The 25139-nt window shown below is 36.5% G+C and overlaps 1 protein-coding gene across 1 annotated transcript; it reads right to left on the bottom strand.

The window, feature by feature from the left end:
- Positions 1-3345: 3345 nt before the first annotated feature.
- Positions 3346-16310, bottom strand: LOC146922040 (uncharacterized). Its single transcript, XM_085710812.1, has 5 exons — positions 15930-16310; positions 15556-15805; positions 14804-14828; positions 3551-3865; positions 3346-3493 (listed from the first exon to the last, which is right to left on the bottom strand). Exons 1-5 carry the CDS (start codon positions 16308-16310, stop codon positions 3346-3348), a joined length of 1119 nt encoding a protein of 372 aa, XP_085566938.1.
- Between the last annotated feature and the right edge of the window lie 8829 nt (positions 16311-25139).

Genomic DNA, 25139 nt, shown 5'->3' with positions numbered 1-25139 from the left:
TAAAGTCCTTTCTTCATTTCATATAAGAGTGATGGGAATTTAAGTTAAGATTTAAATTAATTTAACAATTAAGCACAAGGGGCTGCAGATGCTTAGGGGCTATCTATCCTCATAGGAAGTCTTCTCGGATGTAATTGTCCTTTCCCCCTAGATTCAAAATCACCCTAAGCAGTGCTGCAAAATTATTATTTGTGTCATCTCCGCGTAGGAAGTCTTTTTGGATGTGATTGTCCTTTCCCCTAGCATTGATGAATTTGTTTCATTTAAGTTCAAATTAAGGAGTCACCACCACAATTAGGAAGTTAGGATGTAATTGTCCTTTCCCCCACATGTTGGTGCCATTCTCCCGCCCCATTTAACATTAACAAATTAAAAAGAATATAACAATTAAGAACAATTTGATTAATTTTCCCACACAAACTTATACTACTTTTACTCTTAAGACTTTAAAGGGTCTAAGTTAACACTAAAGATAGAACGTGTTCCTTAAAATACCTATTCATACATTTGCTCAAGGATTGCAACCGGGTGCTTTTCTCATTGGAGAATTTTTCACAATAAAACAAGACATGGGTATAGCAAGAACATAAGAAACACAAGAAACTACTTTTATGTACAAGAAGCAACCTTTAAATAAGAGACAAAACAAAAATTTTCATGCCATTTTTTACATTAAAAACAAGCTACTAGTCATGCTTTTCACTATAAAAACAAAACAAAAGAATAAAGTTCAAGGGAGTTTGGGAACACTACGACTCTAGACACTTTATTAGGCCCCCCCCCCCCCCCACACTTAGGGGAAGCATTGTCCTCAATGATTCAAAGAAAAAGAAATTTAAAGAAGAAGAAGTAGAGGAAGAAGAAGAAGGAGTAGAAGAAGAGTAGGAGAAGGAGAGGAGAGATAAGAGAAGATAGGAAGAGGAAAGCTCACAATTTGTTCATTGAGTTCCATAAGGTGGACTTTGGAGGGTGAAGGTGTTGCGTGCTCATTTGGACATTGTTCCTTTCAACACCTTGTCCTTGTTTCTCGGTGCTTATTCTTTGAACTTTGGTTTGCATCTATGCCCGCCGTTCATCATTATAGCTTCCACCGGCTTCTTGTTCATGGTGCAAGTTTGCACCTACCTCCTCTTCATTACCATCATCATCACCATCATTATGTACCTGTGGGTTAGTACCAACATAAAGCAAATTTTCCACCACCTCCGGATTAGTTATGTCCGAATTAGATAGAATAATCAAACAAATTCTCCATTCATATTGGTAATTGTGAGTAGGGTCATGGGTTCTAAGGAAAGACAAAATAGTATATAAGTCTAGATAATAGTTCCCCTCTATCCTCTTGATCCCTTGATTCACACTCACCCCAAACTTCCTAGCAAGAAAAGTGATGATTCCACCTACCATTATATCACCCTTATCATTCGGTTTCTTTTTAACAATTGAAACAAGATAATCAAGCAAATAATAGCAAATGTTAATATGATGGTTATAAAGCATAGTCCACAACATAAACAACTCATTAATCCTCATCATTCCTACCTCTTTTCTACTCTATTATGCATTCATGCCCATCTTTGATTTTCATTAAACTCACCTGCTTCATGGCCATGATATTCTTCCTCTTGGTGCAAGTTAGCACCTTCTCCCACATCATAGTGCAAGTTAGCATCGCCTCCCTTATCATCATCTTGCTCACTAAGAACCTGCACATCATCAACATACAACAAATTTGCTTCCACCTTGGTGGTAGTCCGAGATGGGTTAGGAAGTAAAAACATAATAGGCACATTAAGCTTTGAGTTGGTGATGGAGTGGTGGACGAGGTTTGATGAAATTTATAGCAATGAGGGTGTCCATGTTAAGTCTATTGTTTCCCTCAATTTGTTTGATCCCCTCATCCTCACCAATGCCAAAATGCCTAGCTATGTATGTAATGATGCCACCACTATTATATCTCCTTTACCGGCCGGTCTAGTACCGACAAAGTCTAGGTAGTTAATCAAATAAAAGCAAGTGTTGACCGGGTGGTTGTAGAGCATTGCCCATAACATGAATAGCTCATCGGTTCTAGTGTTTCCTAGCTCGGTTCTACCCCAAATAGTGCAAGTCATTACCCTTTGAAGGTACCTAAGTACAGGGTTGTGAATGTTGCTAGCTTTATTGGCTCTAGTGACAAAGGAGCTAAGGCCGGTGATACGTTCCCAAAAGACAGCGGGTTGATAGTCAACTGGCCTAAGGCTAGGATCCCAAGAATCATGGATATACCCCTCGTTTGCAAAACCTAAGGCATCACAAAAGTGCTGAAGAGCCATATCAAAATATTCATTAGCCTAAAGGAAACTCTATGGTTAGGGTTATCATAATTCAACCTATCTTCAGTAAAAACAATGGAACTCAAAGATTTATAGGTGAAATTCTCATAATCCCTCATAGGTTCTAACATATCAGTCCAACCTAGCCTTCCTATCAATCTATAGACATCATCTCTAAGCTCTAGCATATTCAAAGTAGGAGAATCAGGATATCAAGAAGAATGCAAGGGTTTAAAGATTAGAATTTTATACCTATCCCTTTGCTTGTCGTCTTTGAACTTGATCCCATGATTCTTCACTTGTTCTTGCTTCTTTGAGGGAGGTCCTCCTTGAGACCTTGCTGGTTCCTTACCACTTCTTCTTGAAGCCATTGGACCTTGACCTTAGGTTGTCTTTGTGTGGTTTGGTTGAAGGTTAGGGTTTTGGAAGATTTGTGGTGGAAAGGATTGGTTTAGGGATGGGGTTGATGTTTGAGTAAGGTTTATGAGTTTGATGATGAAGATTGGTGAAGAAACTGGGTTAGGGTTTAATGGTGTATGAATTTGGTGTTTGGTTGGATGAAGGTTGGTTTTGATTGGTGGTTAAGTTTGGAATGATGAATTGGGATAATTTGGTTAAGAATTTGTTGGATTTGGTGGAGTTATGGAGGTTTGGAGGTTGAGGGTTAATGGAGTTTTTTGAGAGAAATGAGTGAATGGGGAAGGAAAAGAATTTTTTTGAAGGTATGTGGTGCAGAAGCTTGGCACGGGCAGTGCCAACATTGGCACGGGCAGTGCCAACATTCTGCCAGTTTTTTGTTTTTAGGTGGTTTTGGGTTGGCACGGCCGTGCCAACCTTAGCACGGGCCGTGCCAACATTCTGGTCACGGGGGCTTCAAAATTTTCAGTTTTTCTTGAATCATACTTGGACAATTACCTACAAAACAACTTAAAACAAAGAAAAACAAACAAAACAAAAGCAATTAAATGCGTGGGTTGCCTCCCACGAAGCGCTCATTTAATGTCATTAGCTTGACGATCAAAAGGTTTCTCTATCCGATACCTAATCTCTCACTAAGGGACAATGGCTTCAAACTAATATTCTCCCCCAAATCACATGTTGTTCTTTCTATAGTCTTGGATCCTATGTCACATGGTATGGGAAAACTCTCGGGATCCTTAAGTTTAGATGACAATTTGCTTTGAATGATTGCAATAGATTTCCTAAACTGCTCATCTAACTTGGACTCATCAAACCCTTGTGGGAAATGAATTTTTGGCTCATATGGTGGTGATATGTGAGGCTTTCCACTTTCTACTACAACTTTCTCACTTTGTGGCTTTTCACTCTCTACCTCAACCTCAATTTTCTTGGTTTCCACAACGGGGTCTTCTAATTGCTTACCATCCCTAGGTGTAATAGCATTTATTGGGCTTTCGGGGTTGGTTTCAGTTTGACTCAGGAAGACTCCGGAGGGTTGTGGGTAAGAGGTTACTTGTTGGGCTACTTGAGGGATTTGAGTCTCAAGCATTTTGTTGTGAGTAGAAAGAGAATCCACTTTTGCAGAAAGCCTATTGAGAGAGTCATTCAAAACTCCAGCTTTGACTTTAAACTCTTGGTTATGCCTAATGTTATCTAATTCAAAATTTTCTATCAAAAGTTCCAAGTCGGATTTTTGAGAGACTCTTTGGTTGTTTGCAAAACCGGGTGGTGATGTTTGTTGTCCAAAAAGATTTTGAGGGGTTTGAAAAAAAATTTGACTATTCCTAAACCCATAGTTTACCTGCTCGGGACTTCTAACAACACAACCTAGTTGACATTCAACACCAGTGTGACCAAAAATTTCATAAGCTTTACAAGGTGGTGAAAGGGGAGAAAAGGTCCATTGATATAGGTTTTGAGCCATGCCTGAAATCAAAACAGTTAGAGATAGAATAGAAAAAGAGAAAGAGAGAGAGAGAGAGAGAGATAGAGAGAGAGAGAGAAAGATATTTTTTTATTTTTTATAAATATATATATATATATATATATATATATATATATATATATATATATATATTTGAAACAAATATAAAACAAAAATAAAATAAAATAGAATAAAATAAAGATTTTTTTTTTTTTTGGTCTAATCACTATTAAAAAGTTAATCAAATTACAACAACTCCCCGGCAACGGCGCCAAAAACTTGATAGAGCCAAACCGCAAGTGCACGGCCTATCGAAGTAATAGTAGTAAGAAGAGTATCGTTTCGCTAGGGAGTTGTGAATTCAATTAACTTTTAGAGAATGATTAGAAGAGAGAAAAGTTTATAAAAAGGGGGTTTAATTGCTGAAAGTAAATAACAATAATATAAAAGAGCCTTGGGATTATTGGTTTGTCATAATAACAAATCTTTCACTAGACAAGACTTTAACTTCTAATTCCATGGTTTACACCGTAATTTCTTAAGACCGGTTTCCCTTTAGCCCCTCACCTTTCCGATGAAAGTCCGGTGAGAGTTTACTTCTAGTAACCAAGCCTATTTCGCTGACTTGATTACTAGAAGATGCTTATAAGGATTGAAACTACCTGTGTCTCAATAATTGCAAGGACTATTTCACTGTCTTGCAATTATTGTCTAGATTCACTTTTTCCAACATCAAAGCTCCGCTCTCGCTTTATGAATTGATGTTTGGGATAATGGATTAACAATTATCAAACCCTCCGCTTTCGCTTCCACAGTTTGATAATTGTTAATTCATGTTAAAACAGTGAATCTAAATTAGAAAGTACGGCTACATAGAATTAGGGTTAAAGCTTGGTTTGTTAGGATTATGTCATTAGACTTTTCCAACAATCCCAAGACAAAGAAGTCTACTCACTAACGTTCATTGTAGACATGGGGGAAGAAGAGAGAAAACAGTAATATAAAAGAACAATAATATAAAAGTGAACTTTTATTCCAAGAACAAAAGATGAATGTTTATGATGGAGTGCTACTATATTTATAGCTTTACAATTGACTTAGAAACTAAGCTACTATAAGGGCAAAACAGTAAAGCTACAACGGAGTAACTTGGGCTTGAAGAAAAGCAGCAAAAGTGGTCCTGGAGGGTGGCACGGCCGTGCCACATGTTGGCACGGGCCGTGCCAAGCTTCTGACTTGGTAGAGACATATTTTTGTCTCGTATCTTCGTATTCTTGTATTGTATTTGCTCCAGTCCTCTTTCTTTTGCTCCAAGACACCTTCCACCATATATTCGTTCCTAAAATATAATAAAATGCAATTTGAAGTAAAAGATTCAAAAAGGAAATAATATTAAAATAAAATAAAACCAAATCTAAATAAAACGATACTAAATAATGCAATAAAATAGACTATTCTATGACTCATCAATATCAACAGTTAATGATATTCAGAAGCAAGAAGAATTCAGAAGCATATAATATCAGAAGCGAAAGACTAAATCAGAAGCAGAAATGAACATAGAATATCAAAAGCCTAAAAAGACAGAAAAATAAGCTAAAAGTGTGCAACTATGGGTTTGGCTTATTTCTCTAAAATCTTCTTCAGAAGTTCTTGAACATCAGCATATTTCTTGTCCATCTCTGTTCTGTAGGTGTCTTCTCTGATCTTGGCTTCTTGCATATCAGTTTCCAATTTAGATAACTTCAGCTTCTGCTCTAGTAGCTCTGTTTCAAGTCTTTCATTTTCTTCTTTGAGCTTCTTGTTCTCCTGAGCTAGAGCCAGGTTAGGTGCATCAATCTTCTCCAGAATCTCAGAAGGAATAAACAGATGCAGCTCCTTAGGCAGGAATTCATCAGGTTCTCTGCCTCTGATACTGAGTGGATTCTTCACCTAAGTACCAAGAACTTCAACATCTCCAGTATTATCTTCTATTCCATTCAACCAATCTTCCAGCTTCTGCTTGGCTTACTCTTGAGCCTCAATGCAGGAATCATGCAAAGCTGAAATCAGGTTGACGACCCTTTCTTTTATCCTTTTCCATTGCTTCTGATAGCTTATTGTATGACCCAAGTCATTTCTACCTGCTATCAGTCTGAGAACTTCAGAAGCAATATCTTCCCACACATCTTTTAGTACTTGAGAATCCAGGTAAATGGTGGGAGGGGAAGGTTGTTTAGAGGGTTTTGGAGGGGCTAAGTGTACAATGGGTAGGTTTAATGATGATTGGTCATTTGTAGTTAAGGATTGGCTAGTTGATGGTTGGTCATGAGTGGGTTCAACTACCATATCAGAGGCATGATTATCTTGATCATCCTCAGAGTCTGTGTCCATATCACATACACCAGAAGAAGATATGGAAGCATGACTTGGCTCAGGAACAATGTGTTCAGGAGCGGTCTTTTGAGGAGTGACTTGTTCGGAAACAGATGGTTCAGGAACAGTTGGGGGTGATGAAGTTGTAGGGAGTGAAAAGGCTTTTTCTGGTGAAGGTTTTTGTTGTGGGGGGTCTTCTGAGACAACTTTATCAGAAGCAGCTGCTTCTGGAGTTGTCTCAGAGGCTTTTTCTGAGGTTAAGTCAACATATTCTGGTACAATCATGTTGAGAGGTTGAATGTTAAGAGGTTGAGGGTTAAGGCGAAAGATGTTATTAATGACTCTATCTCTCTGCACAGCCAATTCAGTCAACTTCTTATTGATTATATGACCAACTGGTTCATAAGTGCTTGACTGAGATGGCTTTGTGTTGGTATTGGTTGATGTTGACTGACGTTTTACTGGTTTTCTAACAAGTTGAGCTATGGGTATATCATCATCAGAACCTGAAGATGATGATGAGGATTTTGAAGAAGGTGAAGGAGAGTCACTGGATATCTCATGTACTACTGGTTCTGAGTGTGTGAAAATATTACCTGTTGTAGAAGGTTCTGAACAATCAGCTGACTTCATTTGATCATCTTCAGCAATGCCAGAAATTGTAAGAAGTTGTGATGCTTCTGTCATTACCCTCTCTTGAAGTTCAGAAGCAATCTCCATAGCTTTTCCAATAGCTTCTGACACATTAGTAGTAGCTTCACCCTTCTCAAAAACATGAGGAAAGTCCTTGGTCCTCCTTACTGCTGGCTTCCTCTTCTTCTTTGGTACTACAGGTTGATCACCAGTAATGCCAACATCCATGATCAACCTAGAATCCATGTCTTCAATAGCTTCTTCAATTGATGGTACTGATGAACCACCAATCTTGAGCTTGTCAGAAGCAACTCTTGCCTTCTTAACAGTCTTTTCAACCTCCAGATATTCTTCTGCAGTCATTTTTCTTTTAGACCTTCTGCCTTTTGCTAGAGGCACTGCACCACCAAACATTTCTTCAGGTACTTCATCCAACCTAATGATCTTGTTGGTTGCCTCATAGTGATCCTTGATGTACCTCATCTGCACTTCAATAGGATCCTATTTGCAGATGGGTGGAAAATTTCTCATAAGATCAGATACAACAAGAGATTCACTTAGATCAATTCTAAGTTTGGTGACCTTGGTGATCATCTTCATATTCTTGAGAGTTTGAGCATTTATGAATGCTCCAGTCTTTGTATCCAGCAGCTGATCTGTGTAGCCTTGAGCTCTGCTTAAACAGTCCAAGACACCTCCTTGATAGAAAATCTCTGATAAGAGTCTTCCATAAGGAAACCAGGGTTTATCCAGTAGCTGACTCTGTTTTAGACACTCTATGAGGTACTTGAACATATATTTGGGCACGTTCACCTTTTCCTTCTTGATGAAGTGCTGGAGAAGGACCTTCTGAGCTAAATTTGGTTTCACACTGTCACCACATGGAAACAGGTTCTCATTCTGAATCTTCAGAAGCATCTTAGTTTCCATGCTCAATTCAGCATATTTCTTCTCCTTCTCAGAATTGTATATCACCAAGTTGGCTTGCTTTTTCCAAATGCGTTTTTCAGCAGCACTTGAAAGATCAATTCCAGAGTAATATCCAGAAGCTTCAACCTTAAGAACAGATTCTATGTGCCATTGTGCAATTCTCACTGGAATACCGCAGATGCTTGATCTGATTTCATCTTCAACAAACGGCGCAAGACCCATTTCTTCTCTTGATTTTCCTTCCAGTTCTGGATAGAGCAGAACCATATGACTTTCTTCAGCTATGGATGCAGCTCTGTTATAAACTTTTGCTCTAACCCAGAAGTGCCTGACCAATGCTTCGTATGTTGGTCCATTCAACATTTTGAAGTATTGCATGAGTCCTTGCTCTTCATAGTAACTTCTGATCCAACATTGATGAAAAGCTAGTGAGTCAAAATCAACCGGATTTTCTATCTGAACCTGTAGTTCCCATTGTAACAGCCCGATTTTCGCTAGATTTATTTTATTATTTATTTATGTGTGTTGTGTGTGCTATTATGTGATTATTTGCATCTGTGTGTATTTTTGGTTGGGAATTGTAGAATTCGGTGTAGAAGGGTATTTTAGTCATTTTGGACTTAGGGGCATTTTGGTCATTTTGAGAGTAGGGGTAATTTTGTAATTTTGGTTGAGGATTATTATTTTTAGTGCTTAGTAAGAGTATTATTTTACCAAGTTACTAGAGAGAGTGTAGTAATCATTTTATTTACCGGTAAGTGACCGTTAGTGTTGTAATTTACCATTAAGTGAGTAGTGACATTTTGGGTGTTAGAATAGAAATGGGTTAGGCCCATTAAGGTTTGAGAGATAAGCCCAATTGAATAGAGCACATATATAAACTCTAGTTGTTGGTGAAAATTAGGTTTTCACAACATTTCACATTTCATTCATTGAGAAGAGAAGAGATAGAAGCTAGAGAAAAGAACAAGAGCAAGGGCTAGAGCTAGAAGAGGGGATTCATCATCTAGGAGCTAATTGAGGCTTGAATTAAGGATTCTTGGTGTTAGAGGTAAGGGGGTTAGTTTTTGATCATAATTTCATCATTTTTCATTTATACCCATTTTTTTGAAATTGATAAATTGAATCTAATTGCTCTAAATTCGTGCATGATTGTTGTTGTTATGATTGAGAACATGATTTGTATGATAATTGCATGTTAGTATGTGAATTAACATGTTGAAATGTGCATTTGTGGGTATATTGTGTTCTTGAGCAATTTTCATGAAAAATGAGGTTGTGATGTTGAATTGTGCATGAATTTGTGTTCATTAGTTGTTGTTGATGATTGTTGAACTGTTAGAATCAAAATTGTGTAACTGGAATCGTTGTTTATGGATTCATGAGGAGATTGGTGGTTATGTTGGTGTTTTGAAAGAATTTTGTGAATTTGATGAAATGAGCTATGTTGTTGTTTTTAATGCTTGAATCATGTTTGTTTAAGTGTATTGAACCTGTTTTGACCCATAAACACTTTCTGGAAGTTGATTTGGGAGTTGGGGGTTTGAAAATTGGGATTTTGGGCAAAAATGGTGTAAAAACCCGTAACTACTGAAGAAATTCGCTAGAACTGCGCTAATAGCGAAACTGTCTGGAGTTACTACGCTAATAGCTCAAACTACGCTAATAGCGAAATTGCCCAGAAACAGCTTTTCTATTTCGCGTTCTTGCATCTTTTTCCCTCGTTTCTGTTTTGATCTGGTCTTTGGTGTAAACATGGAAGTTGTAGATAATTTTGTTAGTTTTCCAATGGATTTGGTTTGACTTGAAAATGATTTTTGGTTTTTGAGTTATGAGGAAAATACTCCAAGGAGGTCTTAGAGAAAATTTTACGAAAATTCCGCATAACTATTTCTAAGTCGACCCAAACCTCATGGATTGTTTCCAATCTTCGAAACTTATATTTTATGAGTTCAATTAAGGTGTTTAGTAGTATTTAAACTATGATGTGAGGGATCTAACTTGTTTTGCTTTGAAAATGGAAAATTTTGTAAAAAGTGGAAAAGTGAGACGAACTTTGTGATTTTTATGAATTCGTTGTTTTTGGCCGATGAAATGCTTATGTATCCTCTACTGCACCTATAAGCGACTTATGAGAATACATGGCATAGGCAATTGAGCTTGTAGAGTTGGTTTTGGTTCATAAATTCTTTTATTTTTAAAAGGTGACTTTTGGAGACGAATTTAGTAGAAATGAATCTTGATGAACTAAAGTCTTATGAATCTTTTGTGAATGATCTCATATGACTAAATGATTGTATTTGAATGATTGTGGAGGGATGAAAATGATGTTTATCATAACTTGTTGTGTTATTCCGTTTTACTTGGTTTATGTGATGTAAATGGAAATGAATTGCGAGCCGATGTTGATGTATGTTGATAATTAAGATGAGGATGATGTTGTTGGTTGTTGATGAATATGATGATGATTATGTTGATGATGTTGATGTATGTTGATAATTAAGATGAGGATGATGTTGTTGGTTGTTGATGAATATGATGATGATTATGTTGATGATGTTGATGTATGTTGATGAATCTTATGTGAGTTGTGATTGTTGAATGTATGGGCATGATTCTTGATAATGCAATGTTGTTGAGTTGTTGAAATGTAAAAGGAGGTGTACTTTTACATTGTTTGATAGTTGTTATGTTGGAGTTGTGCATTATCGAGTCATTGCTATATGTCCATGCATCATATCATGTTGTTGTTGTTGTTGAAATGTAAAAGGAGGTGTACTTTTACATAGTAAGAGGAGGTGTACTCTTACTTGGATGTTTTTGTTGCATCCATTGTTGTTGATCTGGTACCACATGCATATATGTGTCGAGTATAGGCGCATTGCATATTGAAATGTTATCTTGTTGTTGCATGTGAATGGTGAATGTTGATGATAAGTGTGTTTGATGAATACATACTTGTGATATTTGGAATTGAATGGTTGATGAGTTGTGACATAATTGAATATGTGACTTGATGATTTGGTGTATTGGTGAAATTTGGTGAATGTTGTGATTATGTGGATTGGTGTATATGTATATTGGTGGATTTTGTTGATGGTTGTGAAATAAATGCTCTAATTGCATGTCTTACTTGTTGTGCTTTTACACTTGGTGAATCTATTTGATGATAATTGGTTGGATGATAATGATGAGGTGAGAATTGTATATGTATATACATAAGATGTGGTGATTTCTTTAATAATGATGATTGATTGCTTGTAACTTGAAACGATGAATTGTACTTGTTGAATTAAGCATGCTAAATGAGTAATGAGGTAAGTGATGTGATCATTGATTGATGTTGATAAATGATGAGCTTTTATTGATGACTTGATTAGAGGTTGATTATGCATGCTATGCTATGATAATAATGTGATAGCGTGAGATGCAAGTAATGGGGGATGTTAATCATATGATGCTAGTATTCTAGGAGGGGTGGTTATGTATATGTGATATGTATAAATTCTTGAATACCATGTTTTTTATATGTGGATTATGATTAATGTAATACTTACCCCCAGTGGTTTCGACCGCCTACCTGTCTGTATGGATGGGTAGACGTTGTGCAGGACTAGATACTTGGTGAGTTTGCTTGTGGGATGTTTGGACGACGGGAGCTTTCTCCGTTGTCGTGTCAGTGTAGTAGTATCTAGGCTCTGATTAGGATTAGCGTCTGGTTGTTGTTTGGATTCTGTTGTTATGTTATTGCTATTGTCCACTTGTCGGACTTGGAGTATTTTCATTTGAGGATTTATTGACCATGGCATGTATATGTTGAAGTTTATGATTTGAATTCCGCTGTGATCGTTGAGATATTATATATATGCATGATATTGTTGGGTTTGTTTTGAGACGTGGCATCTATTTCTAGAATATTTCTGATGTATTCGCGCGTTTTACCGCTTAATAGAAATAGGGTGTTACACCCATTCTTCCAATTTCATGCTTCTTCCTCTGTAGTCATAGTCAGGGACCATTCGTGAAGTAGATACTGAAACTTCTCGTTGCGAGCTTGATGATGCCATTTGATGATTGAAGAAGATTTAGAGAACTTAGGGTTCTAAGGTTTTTGCGCTTACTTCGCAAGAGGTTTGAGAGCAAAAGTGTTTGTTGTGAGTGAGTAGTGTGTGAATTGACAAAGTGTTAAAAGTAAAAACGATTGCAATTCAAAAGAGACAAACAAACATAACATTAATGACAAATTGGGGGCGCGTGAAAATACTTTCAAAGCTATTAAATCATCATTGCCCTTTTAGTTATACACCAATACATACAGGCCACGTCAGAAGTTCACAGAGTAACTACCAAGTTAGTGGGCCAGAAGTTACTTTAAAAAGTAACTCCCAACGTTTCCACTAATTCAACTATTCAGAAGCAACAAATCCAGCTTCTGGACTTCAGATGCTGACGTCATCATCAGAAGCGAGTTTTCCTCAGAACCTTAATAAAGAGCTTCTGATGGACTACTGCTTCTGAACTAACTTCAGAACCTAAAATCCTATTCAGGAGCAAGCAAACTTTAATCGGACACGTAGTGCATGTTCAAATTTTTCTTTATAAAATCAAATCTTTCAACAGTTAAAGGCTTAGTAAATATATCAGCCCATTGATTTTCAGTATCAATGAATTGTATATCTAAAATTCCTTTTTGAACATAATCTTTGATAAAATGGTGTTTGATTTCAATGTGCTTGGCTCTTGAATGCAAAATTGGATTTTTAGACAAACAAATAGCAGCAATATTATCACAATAAATGGGAATACTGTTAGCAATTATCTGATAGTCTTCCAACTGATGTTTCATCCAAAGTAGTTGTGTACAACAACTTGCAGCTGAAATGTATTCTGCTTCTGCTGTAGACATATCAATAGGTGTTTGTCTTTTGCTAGCCCAGGATATAAGATTGTCACCCAGAAATTGACAATTGCCACTGGTTGACTTTCTTTCAATCCTATCACCAGCATAATCAGCATCACAGAATCCAATTAGCTTATAATCTAAGGATTTCCTATAAAGGAGTCCAAGATTAGTTGTTCCTTTCAAATACCTGAAGATTCTCTTGACAGCAGTCATATGAGATTCTCTAGGATCTGATTGGAATCTTGCACACAAGCATACACTGAATAAAATATCTGGCCTAGATGCAGTGAGGTATAACAAAGAACCAATCATACCTCTGTACAGCTTCTGATCTACTTTAGCTCCTTCATCTTCTTTGCTTAAGGTGCACGTAGGGTGCATTAGAGTGTTCATCACTTTACAATCTTCAAGCTTGAACTTCTTCAGAAGCTCCTTTGTATACTTTGATTGATGAACATAGACTCCATCTTTGCATTGATTAATTTGAATGCCCAGGAAGAACTTCAGCTCTCCCATCATGCTCATTTCAAATTCATCCTGCATTAACTCAGAAAATTCCTTGCAAAGAGATGCATTAGTAGAACCAAATATTATATCATCAACATATATTTGCACAACAAGAATATCTTTCCCATGAGTCCTTCTGAAGAGTGTTGTATCAACCTGTCCTCTTTTAAAATCATTTTTGATTAAGAAATTACTTAGTCTATCATACCAAGCTCTGGGAGCTTGTTTCAAGCCATATAGTGATTTCTTCAGTTTAAACACATGGTCAGGATATTTAATATCCTCAAATCCAGGAGGTTGCTTGACATACACTTCTTCTTCTATGACACCATTAAGAAATGCACTCTTGACATCCATTTGATATAATATTATACCATGATTAACTGTATAGGAAAGAAGTAACCTGATTGCTTCCAATCTTGCAACTGGAGCAAACGTTTCAGTGTAATCAATGCCTTCTTGTTGACTATACCCTTGTGCAACAAGCCTGGCTTTGTTTCTGGTTACTTCACCTTGCTCATTCAGCTTGTTTCTGAATACCCATTTTGTTCCAATAATGTTCTTGTGCTGAGGTTTGGGTACCAGATCCCACACATCATTTCTTTGAAATTGATTCAACTCTTCTTGCATAGCTAGGATCCATCCATCATCTGAAAGTGCTTCATCAACTGTTGTAGGTTCAATCATTGAGATCAGTCCAATCATTGATTCTTCTTGTCTGAAGTATGATCTTGTTCTTCTTGGACTATCTTTATTTCCAATGATTAGCTCCTCAGGATGTGAAGACTTGTGTTTGAATGTGTTTCTGGGAGGATCTTCTTGATGTGAGCCATCTTGTGCTTCATCAGAAGCAGTTTCATCTTCCGCTTCTGATGTGGGTTCAGCTTCTGGACTATCTTCAGATTCAGCTATCTGATCAGGTTCTGGAGCAACTTCAGGAACCTGTATCTCTGCAAAACTTTCATCTTGCTTTGAAGTTTTATCTTCAAGCTCCTTGTCATCAAATTTAATGTGCATAGATTCTTCAACACAGAGTGTTTCTGAATTATACACTCTGTATGTCTTTGACCTTTCAGAGTAACCTAAAAAGATTCCTCTTTGGGCCTTGGCATCAAATTTCTTTAGGTAGAGCTTGTTGTTCAGAATGTAACATGTACATCCAAATTGATGAAAGTAGGAGATATTGGGTTTTCTTCCTTTAAAGAGTTCATATGCTGTTTTCTCCAAAATAGGTCTAATATAAATCCTGTTTTGAACATAACATGCTGTATTCACTGCTTCTGCCCAAAAATGTTTAGCCAAATTGTTTTCATGGATCATGGTTCTGGCCATTTCTTGTAAAGTTCTATTCTTTCTCTCTACAACCCCATTTTGTTGTGGAGTTCTAGGAGAAGAGAATTCATGGATGATTCCATGTTTTTCACAAAAAGCTTCAAATGGCTCATTTTCAAATTCTCCACCATGAACACTTCTGATTTTCAAAATCTTTGACTCTTTTTCAGATTGAATTTGTGTGCAGAAGTTACTGAATACCTCATATGCATAATCCTTACTTTTCAGGAATTTCACCCAAGTCCATCTGCTTTAATCATCAACAATGACTAATCCATATTTACTTCCATATAAGGATGCAGTACTCACTGGTCTAAATAAATCAATATGAAGTAGTTCTAAGGGTCTTGAGGTTGAAACAATGTCTTTGGATTTAAAAGATGATTTCACAATTTTTCCTCTCTGACATGCACCACAGAGTGCATTTGAATGATAGTCAATGTCTGGTAGCCCTTTGACAAGTAGTAACTTTCTAAGCTTAGAGATTAACCTCCAGTTAGCATGTCCCAACCTTCTGTGCCACATCCATTTCTTATCATTCACTGATAGAAGGCAAATCACCTTCTGATCAGCCAGTTCAGAAAAATTGATTTTATAGACATTGTCAACTCTCTTTCCCTTGAACACAATGGATTTGTCTTCCTTGTTGATTACTGTACAGTTGGTTTTCTCAAAAAGTACATCATAACCATTATCACAAAATTGACTGATGCTCAAAAGGATATGTTCAAGACCATCTACCAACCATACATTATTAATTGAGGTAGAGGAATTACCAATAGTTCCTGTACCTATGATCTTGCCTGACTGGTTGCCTCCAAACTTCACATTTCCTCCCTCTTTCATTGTTAGGCTGAGGAACATGGACTTCTCTCCTGTCATGTGTCTTGAGCAACTGCTGTCTAGGTACCATGATTTTTGCTTTGGCACTGCTCTTAGACATACCTGCATTATTGACATTTTTAGATTTAGGTACCCATTGTCCTATGGGTCCTGGAAGGTTAGTACTTAAGGCTTTACTCTTCTCTTCTTGTACCTTGCGCTGTGAGTTGGGTTGCTTCTGATTAACCATCACCTTAGGTTTTGGTACTTCAGAAGCAGTAACTGTCTTCTTTTGAAACTTAGACTTCAGAACCTCAGATTTTGGTTTCACCAGACTCTGAGGAATAGGTTCTGATCTTTTCAGGATTCTAACCTTTGAAGTCTTGGAATCAGATTTGATCATAGCCTTTGACTTAGAGTTCTTTGGCTTTGAAGTAATCTTAGCCTTAGAACTAGAAGCTTCAGGTTCCGATTGAACAACAGTTTCCAACTCAGTGCCTTTAGGTACAAAGAAGGTTTTCAGACCTTTCTTGATGCATTCACAACAAGATTTTAGATTGGTTTTCTCAAGTTTCACTTCTGGAAAACCAATTCCTCTGCCATTGTTCTTGTAAATGCTATAAATCATAGAAGCCACTCTGCTTCTGTCAATGCCAGATATAATAAAATCTTCAAGAGCAATTTCATGGTTACTTAAAGATTTTTCATTAGACTTCTCTTGTAGCTTCTAACATAAGAACCTGAGCTGATCTTCATATGTTTTACACATGAAGTCAAAGCCCCTAAGTCCTTGTTCATAAGCTTTCAGATCCAATAGAGTTGATTTTTGCTGTTGTACTAAATCAGCATATTTTTCTTTTAAATCCTTCAACTCATTGGTTCTTACTTCAAAATGTGTAAGAAGTTCTTTAAGTGACTCAACAAGTTCATTTCTGGGAATTTTGGAATATACCTCGTTTTCATCTTCTGAGTCTGAATCTGATCCAGCTTCTGAAGTTGCTGTTCTACCAACCCAACAGCTACCTTTGCATCTTCATCTGCTTCCTCTTTATCAGATCCAGATTCACTTTCCAAATCATCCCATGTTGCCATTAAACTCTGCTTAATCTGCTTCTTGTATTTGCTTGGTTTGAACGTTGATTTCTTTGACTTGTCCTTTGATTTCTCTTTCTGGAGATCAGGGCATTCAGCAATGAAGTGTCCAGGCTTCTTACAGTTGAAGCATCCCTTCTGATCTTCTTTCCTTGAGCTTCTGAAGTTACCCTTTCTGGCTTGAAACTTTATGTTCTTCTTGGCCAGATACTGAAGTCTGCTTGAGAGCATAGCCATCTCAGTAGGATCTGGTTCAGAATCTGAACTTGATTGATCTTCCTCTTCAGATTCAACCACTTTGAGCGCTTTTGATGACTTGCCTTTGGATGGAAGAGCTATTGATTTACTCTTTTTAGTAGACTCATGTTCATTAAGACTTATCTCATGAACTTTGAGAGAACTAACAAGATCATCGACACTTAAAGTGTTTAAATCTTTAGCTTCCTCAATGGCAGTCACTTTTGGTCTCCAACTGGCAGGCAAGCTTCTGAGTATCTTGCTTACATGATCAGAAGCAACATAGCTCTTTTTCAGGATTTGTAGCCCAGAGACTAAGGTTTGAAACCTTGAGTACATCTCCTCAATAGTTTCATCATCCTTCATCTTGAATAACTCATACTGATGTACAAGCATAAGAGCCTTTGCTTCTTTGACCTTCTTGCTGCCTTCGTAGTTTGAACAGAGAGAAGCAAACATAGCTTTGGCAGTGGATTTGTCACTCATCTTCATGTACTCTGCTTTAGGAATAGCAGTGACAAGAGCTCCTCTGATAATATGATGCTTCTTGTAGAGTTTCTTCAGCTCAGGAGTATGTTTCTTTCTATCCACAGCAGCTCCTTCTTCATCAAGAACTAAGTCACCAACACCATCTTCTAGTATATCCCATAATTCTTCATCTAAGCTCATGATATAACTATAGAAGTTGGTTTTCCACCAAGAGAATTCTTCAGCATCTCCATTGAATTTTGGAATCTTCCCAACACTGGATTTCTTACTATCACTATAATCATGTGAGACATTTTTATAGCTAGTATCACCATAACCAGTAGGAGGAGGAGTAGACATGTTTTTCTCAGATCTTTGACTGTTACACGGTTAAGTGAGACACAACAGACCAGGGCTCTGATACCAATTGAAGGTGAGAAAAACACAAGAAAGGGGGTTGAATTGTGTTTTGGAAAATTCTTCGTTTCTCCTAAAACTGAACACACTTGATCAGAAGCTAAGTGAGACAGCTTCTGAAGTGATTATCAGAATCTATATGCAGCGGAATAAAACAGAGAGAGAGAAGAAGAACGACACAAAGCAATTATACAGGTTCCTTCCACAATCCGGAAGTAGTCCTGTCCCCCTTGCACTTCCAAGGAGATTTCACTAAGAGTAATATCTGATTACAATTGCTCAAGCACACAAGCAAGAGACTTCATTTGCTCAAGCACACAAGCTAGAGACTTCCTTTGCTCAAGAACACAGTCAAGAGACTTCCTGCTCAAGCACAACTGCAAGAGACTTCCTAACTAAACAAAATTACACAGAAAATTGTTTAAGGTTGAACACTTGATATACAATCAGAGGTGCTCACAATACAAATCAGATACAGACTCAATGGACTTAAGAATTTCTAAGATATGACTTTGAGACACAGAAATTCTAAGTGAATGCAGAACAATTTCAGCAGAGGTTTGGCACTTGTAAAAATATTGAGAGTCTGTTGTTCAGCATTACCAAATCTCTAGGTCTTCACTCCTTTATATAGAGGTGTGAAAGAGACGTTGTGAAATTGCCAGCACACCAAAGAGTCGTTCTTTGAAGCTTGATCTTTCACCAATGATCTTTTGCCTGATTTGGTTATTGTCCTATGAAGAACCAATTTGAAATCCATTCCTTATCCAAAGGAACATCTATGCAGGCGAAGCCGTATTCTGGAGCTGTTTTCTTGTCTTGTAGCGTGGACACAAAACAGAGTAGTGGAGAAGGTGGTTGTACAGTTCGTACAATAGTACAATGTCAACGCTTTTGTCCAAATTGCACGCACATGCCTTCAAACACCTTTGAAATGACCGTTGCAATGTTCCACTAATTTTTTGCTATGTTTTCGAATCCAATAGACAGCTTTTGCAATGTAGATTCTTCAATCTTTAAATCTTTTGCAAATCCAGTTGATCTTCAGCTTCTGGTGAAATGACTTCTGATGAGGCAGCTTCTGCAGCTTCTGATGATGCGGCTTCTGCAGCTTCTGATGATGCAGCTTCTAATGATGTGGCTTCTGGACCTTTTGTCTTCAGGAGCACTATTCTTTAGGAGCGCTTTTACTATCTTCAGGAGCAGCTTGACTTCAGGAGCGCTTTCCACTTTCAGGAGCGTATTGCCTTTAGAATCGTCTAAGCTTCATCTTCTTTTGCTCTTTATTTGCTCATTCAGAACCAATTAATGATGTAACTTTTTAATTGTGGTCCTGTACACTTGAACAATTATTAGCTAGTCCAGTTTACAATTTTTAATACCTTGTTATCATCAAAACTCTTTAAGGTTCATTGTTAAACACATTTTGTTCCAACATAATTTAATGACCCAAGGCACGGTCTGAATCGACCTGCTCTGATACCAAATGTAACACCCATACTAGACGTATCTAGAAAGTCTAGCATGTGCGTTAGTTTAGTACTGGATGCATTAAAAATTTACAACATAAAACCTTCGAATAAATTTATATACAACAAAACACGTTCGTACAATATCAGTACATCATATCTTATCTTATTTAAAATAAATATATCCTTGAGATCCATATTCTTCATGCTTCAGGTACGAACGAGCTCTTGTTGAATATCCATCCGGCTACTACCTGCTAATCCTTCCTGATATCTGAAACAAATAAGGATTGGGATGAGACATATTGTCTCAGTGAGTTCCACCTAATCCTAGGCTATAGGTAACCTCAGGGGAAACCTACGGTCACCACGTGTCTAGAATACAACCTGCGGGTTGATTATACGTGTGTGGGGACATGCTTTCTTAGACGGCGGTGCTTGCTAGGGCCGTCTTAATATTCTTAACTTGTTATAGGTTTCTCTTCTTATTCGTGTCAAGGCGGTTAAGGGGAAACTAAAACCGCAATGCCAAGATACTATCTACGCATCAAGGCCTTCACTTGCTAAAGTCATGACACGACTCTAAACCGGACGATTAGGGGAAACCTAAGATCGTCGTCGGTATAACTCTCTTTACTTGCTTACTTACTTACTTGAATAAATTATATCTATCTTAATCTTGTCACAAATGCGACTCTTTCTAGCTTGCTAGTTCCTGACTATTTGCTTCTATATTTTCACTAGTTCTTGACGGTCTATGCCAAGGCTCTATGACATAACACTTAAACATATCTAATGCAATGCATAGTTAGGTTCATTGATTATGCTAGCGTTGAACAAACAATTATCTGAATTCAATTTTTTCGGATTAGTCCCGGGTGGAGTAGTTCCAGAATCAAATCCTCCTTCTACCGATGAAATGCTTAGCAAGAGCGCACCGGACTCCCTTAGTGAACGTGCGGGTCCCTTACGGCTTACCCCATTCCCCTTGGAGAACCTTTTGTACCCAACCTTGGAAGGAATACAAAAGACACGACACCTTAACTTAGTGAAATGTGGCTCCCTTGCGGCTTAACCATTCCCCTTAGGGAACCCCTTGAATCCAACCTTGGAAGGATTACAAGAGACATAACACTCTTTCTTTCTTATAAGTCTTAGTCTTATGCATGAAAATTAACTTAAACATGCTAACTCTTTTACCTTGGATCCCTAGACGATCCCACTAGAGGTAACTATATGCTTGCTTAACTTACTTTGTGAATGGATATAAAATCGATTCACGTCTTGCCATACTTGTATGGCACTTGCTTCTATGCGAAGATAATACTCTCATCACCTCGCGTCTATCAAGCATATTACTAATGCAAGGCATTCTATTCTTTCTAACTATTCTAGTTCTCGATAACTATACCGAGGCTCTAGTTCTTCCCTTTCTTAATGCTTACTACCCGAATAAATCGGCTTAAACTCTCTTGTACCTTTCTTGATGTACATGTTAAGATCACCACGATTCTTGATTCGATGATTGCTTGATGTTATGTGCATTGATTAGATGTTGTTTTGGGGTTACAAAGTTATAAAACGTTGAAAGAAAAGCTTCGGAATGCACCACGGACCCTGAACTGGGCCAACAGGCCAAAGCAAGTTGGCCAAGTCCAGAAGGCCACGCTATTAGCGCAGCTGGGGCGTAGCCCTTGCTGAAGAATTTCGCTATTAGCGTATATTTCGCTAATAGCGTGGTTCTTCGGGTCTGTGGTACAAATTTTGCTATTTTTGACCCAAAACTCATCCTAATGGTTCCTGCAATGCACCAAAACATCCAGCAACATATATATACATTATAAAACATCTTTCATAGCCATATTAACATGTACAAAGCAAGATCAAGGCAAGGGGATAAAATTCTCATATTTCCTAATCTTAACATAAATCATGTTTTCTTGCAAAATAAACACATAATCCCAAGGGAGGGTTCTATCTAAGAACTCACCGAACATAATCCTTGTGATTCCTCAAGCTCCAAGCTTTCCCAAGTTCAAAACCTAGCCCAAAATCCAAGTTCAATCCTTTCTCTTTGCTGTTTCTTGCTCATAAAGCTTCTAAGATCCTTGCTTGATCACCAATTGCATGATTTTGGGAAGCTTTAATGGTCTAGAGAGGGAGAGATGGGGCGGCCTTGTAGAGAGAAGGAGGAGAGAATTCTCTTCTCTTAACCTAGAGAGAGAAAGAGAAGTAGAAATGAGAGATTTTGGTGCCAAAATCACTTATATACTCCATTGCGCGCAAATACTTAAATGCCCTTCGTCTTAACACGTGTTTGGCTGACACTGATACATACATCCGTACTTAATATTTTCGTCATACTCGCTTTCCATGAATCTTAGTCCTCTAATACATTTAACAGATGAAATTTCCATTAGCTGACGAACGGGATATTACAACTAAAACTATCCAATTTTTGTAAAATGTTTTCAAAATAGAGACTATTTTTACAAACTAAAAAATTTTGGGGGACTAAAATTACCAATAAAATTTCGTAGCGACTAACCTTAAAAACTCATGATTTTGTAGGGATTAAAAACTTATTTAACCCTTAAATTATTCAAAAAAAATATATTGATATATATTTTATTATTTTGAAATTTTAAAAAAAATAATTAATTTTTTTTGACAAGAATAAAATAATTAATTTAGTAATTAGAAAGTTTTTTCATAGTTGCCAAATTTTGTTACAATATTTTGGAACACATCCTGATATATTTTGGTATCCAATCTAATAATTTCGTACGTGATTAGACATATATTTTGGCACTCAATAGTATATTTTTGTACTCAATATGAAATATTTGGGACTGAATTTGGGATATATTTGTACTAGATCTAATATGTGAATTACTTGTTCCTAAAGCTTCTCATATATTAGTTGTAAAAGGTATTCTGAAACTTCGAATCTTTTTCTTCTCTCTCCTTCTTTGACTTGTGTTGACGAGACATTCTTCCCTTCATCTCCTTTTTTTTTTTTGGTCCATGACCCTTTTCTTCTTTCTCCCTTTTTAACTTCTCTTGAAGAAGTTTTCTTCCCTTCATCTCATTTTTTTCCCTTCGAAATTAAGAGTGTTCTGAAGACTGTATACCTTATAGATATAATGTCTCTTGGGAATTAAGAATGGTCTTAAGAGCCCAGTCCCTTTAATAATTTATGTTCGTTCAGAATAAATAATATTTTATGGCCATAATCCCTTTTTTCATATAAGGGAATGATCTTAAAAATATATTCTTCCTCAATTCTCGCAGAAGTTAGATGTTAGAAAGGGAGACACAAACATATAACTAATATATATAGCTCTCAGAATCCAGCCTTACCTTCTTCATCTTCTTAAGCAAGTATGTGTGCACGAAAAATAATAACATTTAATTTGTGAATTTAAACTCCTATGATGAAAAACAGGAGGGAAAAAATAGAGTGAAGAGAACTATTACTGCTCCAACGCCAAAGCTAACGAAGCTTTTGATTAGTTATGAAAAAAGTTTTTGGAAATAAATAATTCAAATCCTCATCAGTTTTGGGGTTGGAGTTGGAATGGTTCTCTCACTCTGTTTTTTTTTTCATATTGTTTTTCATTGTAGGTGTTTTAATTAACAAATTAATCATTTTGATTGTTCATGTAGACTTTCTTAATTAAGAAGAAACTTTAAGAAGAAGAAGAATTAGAAGATGGAGACGAACTCTATAGATAAACTGTTTTTACAAAAACTTATATGAAAAATTACTGAATGTAAGAAGAGAAATCTTAAAAGCAATACTAGATTCAGTAATATCTTAACTTGGTGTAAGATTGAGTACCTTTAACACAAATTGGTTTCATAATAGATTGCGACCAATATGATAATCAATCTAAATTTTTATTAAAATCCATATTGTATGGTAGTATGTGAGACGAGGGCAATAATGTCAAAACGCATCAAATGTTCCCATCAAAGTTTGCAACAACTCTTTCTATTCAAAATTTGACGGGTTTTGACATTATTGCCCTTATCTCACCTACTTTCATGCAATATGGTCCCTTTGTTTACATTGTTCATGAACCTACATATCATATTCCTCGGACCTGCATAATATTTATTTTATTATTAACTTGAAATGACACTTACACCCTTTCCTTCTCACTCAAATCAGGAAAAATTAGAATGTCTTTTTTGTCTTTTGAGTTAGCCTTCATAAAGTTGATACATATTCTATTGTTTAACTTTGTGTATTGTTTTTTTTTGTTTCTTTCTTCATATATGTGGTAAATGAAATAGATCAAAGGAAAAGAAAGTTCTAGCAAGATAGGGTTTTGTTCCTAGGAGATGGGACATGGGAAGATTGAGATTAAGAAGATTCAAAACAACACCACAAGGCAATTGACATTCTCAAAAAGAAGAATTGGATTGTTGAAGAACAATCGTGCGCTTGTGAAGCTCAAATTGGAATCATCATTTTGTCAAGCACCAGAAAGCTCTCTCAGTATTGATCTGATTCCACTAGGTATATATATTTACCCTTCATTTTGTTTTATATTTTCTCTTAGATCCCTAGAATTGTAAAGTTGTTTGATTTGTGTGATGTAAACTCATTTGTATAGGAGAATCGCAGCTTACTTGTAAAATAGTTTAGTGTGAATTGAAAAATGTGGAAGTCCCACATCGGCCGGATCCCACATGTTAGTAGTGTTTATATAGTGGGGGTGTACCTCTAAGGAGGTGCATAATTAAGTGAAAAAAAAAGCACTAAATCAAAAATATATATTTATGTATTTTATTTATTTATGTATTTTATTATTTGGAATTGATAAATTAAATAATTAATAAAATTATTACTACAAAGTGCTTTCTTAGTCCTTCAGTTATGCTAAAATATTTTTTAACACAATATAGAATATTTTGAAACACAGTATGCAATCTAATATATTTTAGTGCTTGATCTGAAATAATTTAACAAAGCAAGAGATCCAAGAGAAAAATATAAAATGAAATGTCGAAAGGTAGATATACAATTAAGCTGCGATTCACCTCTACAAATGTGTTTACGTCACATAAATCAAACAACTTTACAATTCTAGGGATCTAAGAAAAAATAAAAAAACAAAATAAAGGGTAAATATATATACCTAGTGGAATCAGAGCTTTCTTGTCTTTTGAGTTAGCCTTCATAAAGTTGATATATATTCTATTGTTTAACTCTTCATAAAGTTGATATATATTCTATTGTTTAACTTTGTGTATTCTAAATACGTTTTTGTTTGTTTCTTTCCTTATATATGTGGTAAATGAAATAGATCAAAGGAAAAGAAAGTTCTAGCAAGATAGGGTTTTGTTCCTAGGAGATGGGACATGGGAAGATTGAGATTAAGAAGATTCAAAACAACACCACAAGGCAATTGACTTAACCCCCATTTCAGCCGTTTTTGAGAACTCTAAAATCAACCATGGAAGTCATTCTAGTTAGATTTCCTAAGAACTATTACATGTTTCGATTCAATAAGGCTAGGCCACTTTATGCCCTTTTTAGTGAAAGAAAAAGTGTCAAATACGAGTGAAATCCCTAAATTAACAAGGAAATTCACTTAACCCCCATTTCGGCCGTTTTTGAGAACTCTAAAATCAACCATGAAAGTCGTAGATATGCTTGTTAGATTTCCTAGGAACTATTACATGCTTCGATTCGATAAGGCTAGGCCACTTTATGCCCTTTTTAGTGAAAGATAAAGGGTCAAAAACGAGTGAAATCTGTA

The sequence above is a fragment of the Medicago sativa genome, chromosome 5 (assembly GCF_051527215.1).
Source record: "Medicago sativa cultivar Bolivia chromosome 5, Bolivia_mono, whole genome shotgun sequence".
In the NCBI taxonomy this organism is placed as follows: domain Eukaryota; kingdom Viridiplantae; phylum Streptophyta; class Magnoliopsida; order Fabales; family Fabaceae; genus Medicago; species Medicago sativa.
This window is presented reverse-complemented; position numbering and strand designations above follow the sequence as displayed.

Excerpts from the sequence above, each read along its gene's own strand:
- LOC146922040 (XM_085710812.1), bottom strand. The coding sequence starts at position 16,310 with ATGATTTATAGCATTTACAAGAACAATGGCAGAGGAATTGGTTTTCCA. Across the intron at positions 14,829-15,555 it reads GAGCATCAGTCAATTTTGTG|GGCTAAACATTTTTGGGCAG; the intron begins ATAATGGTTATG and ends TGAAAACAATTT. Across the intron at positions 3,866-14,803 it reads AACATTTTTGGGCAGAAGCA|GCTTTCTGCAAAAGTGGATT; the intron begins GTGAATACAGCA and ends CTCTCTCAATAG.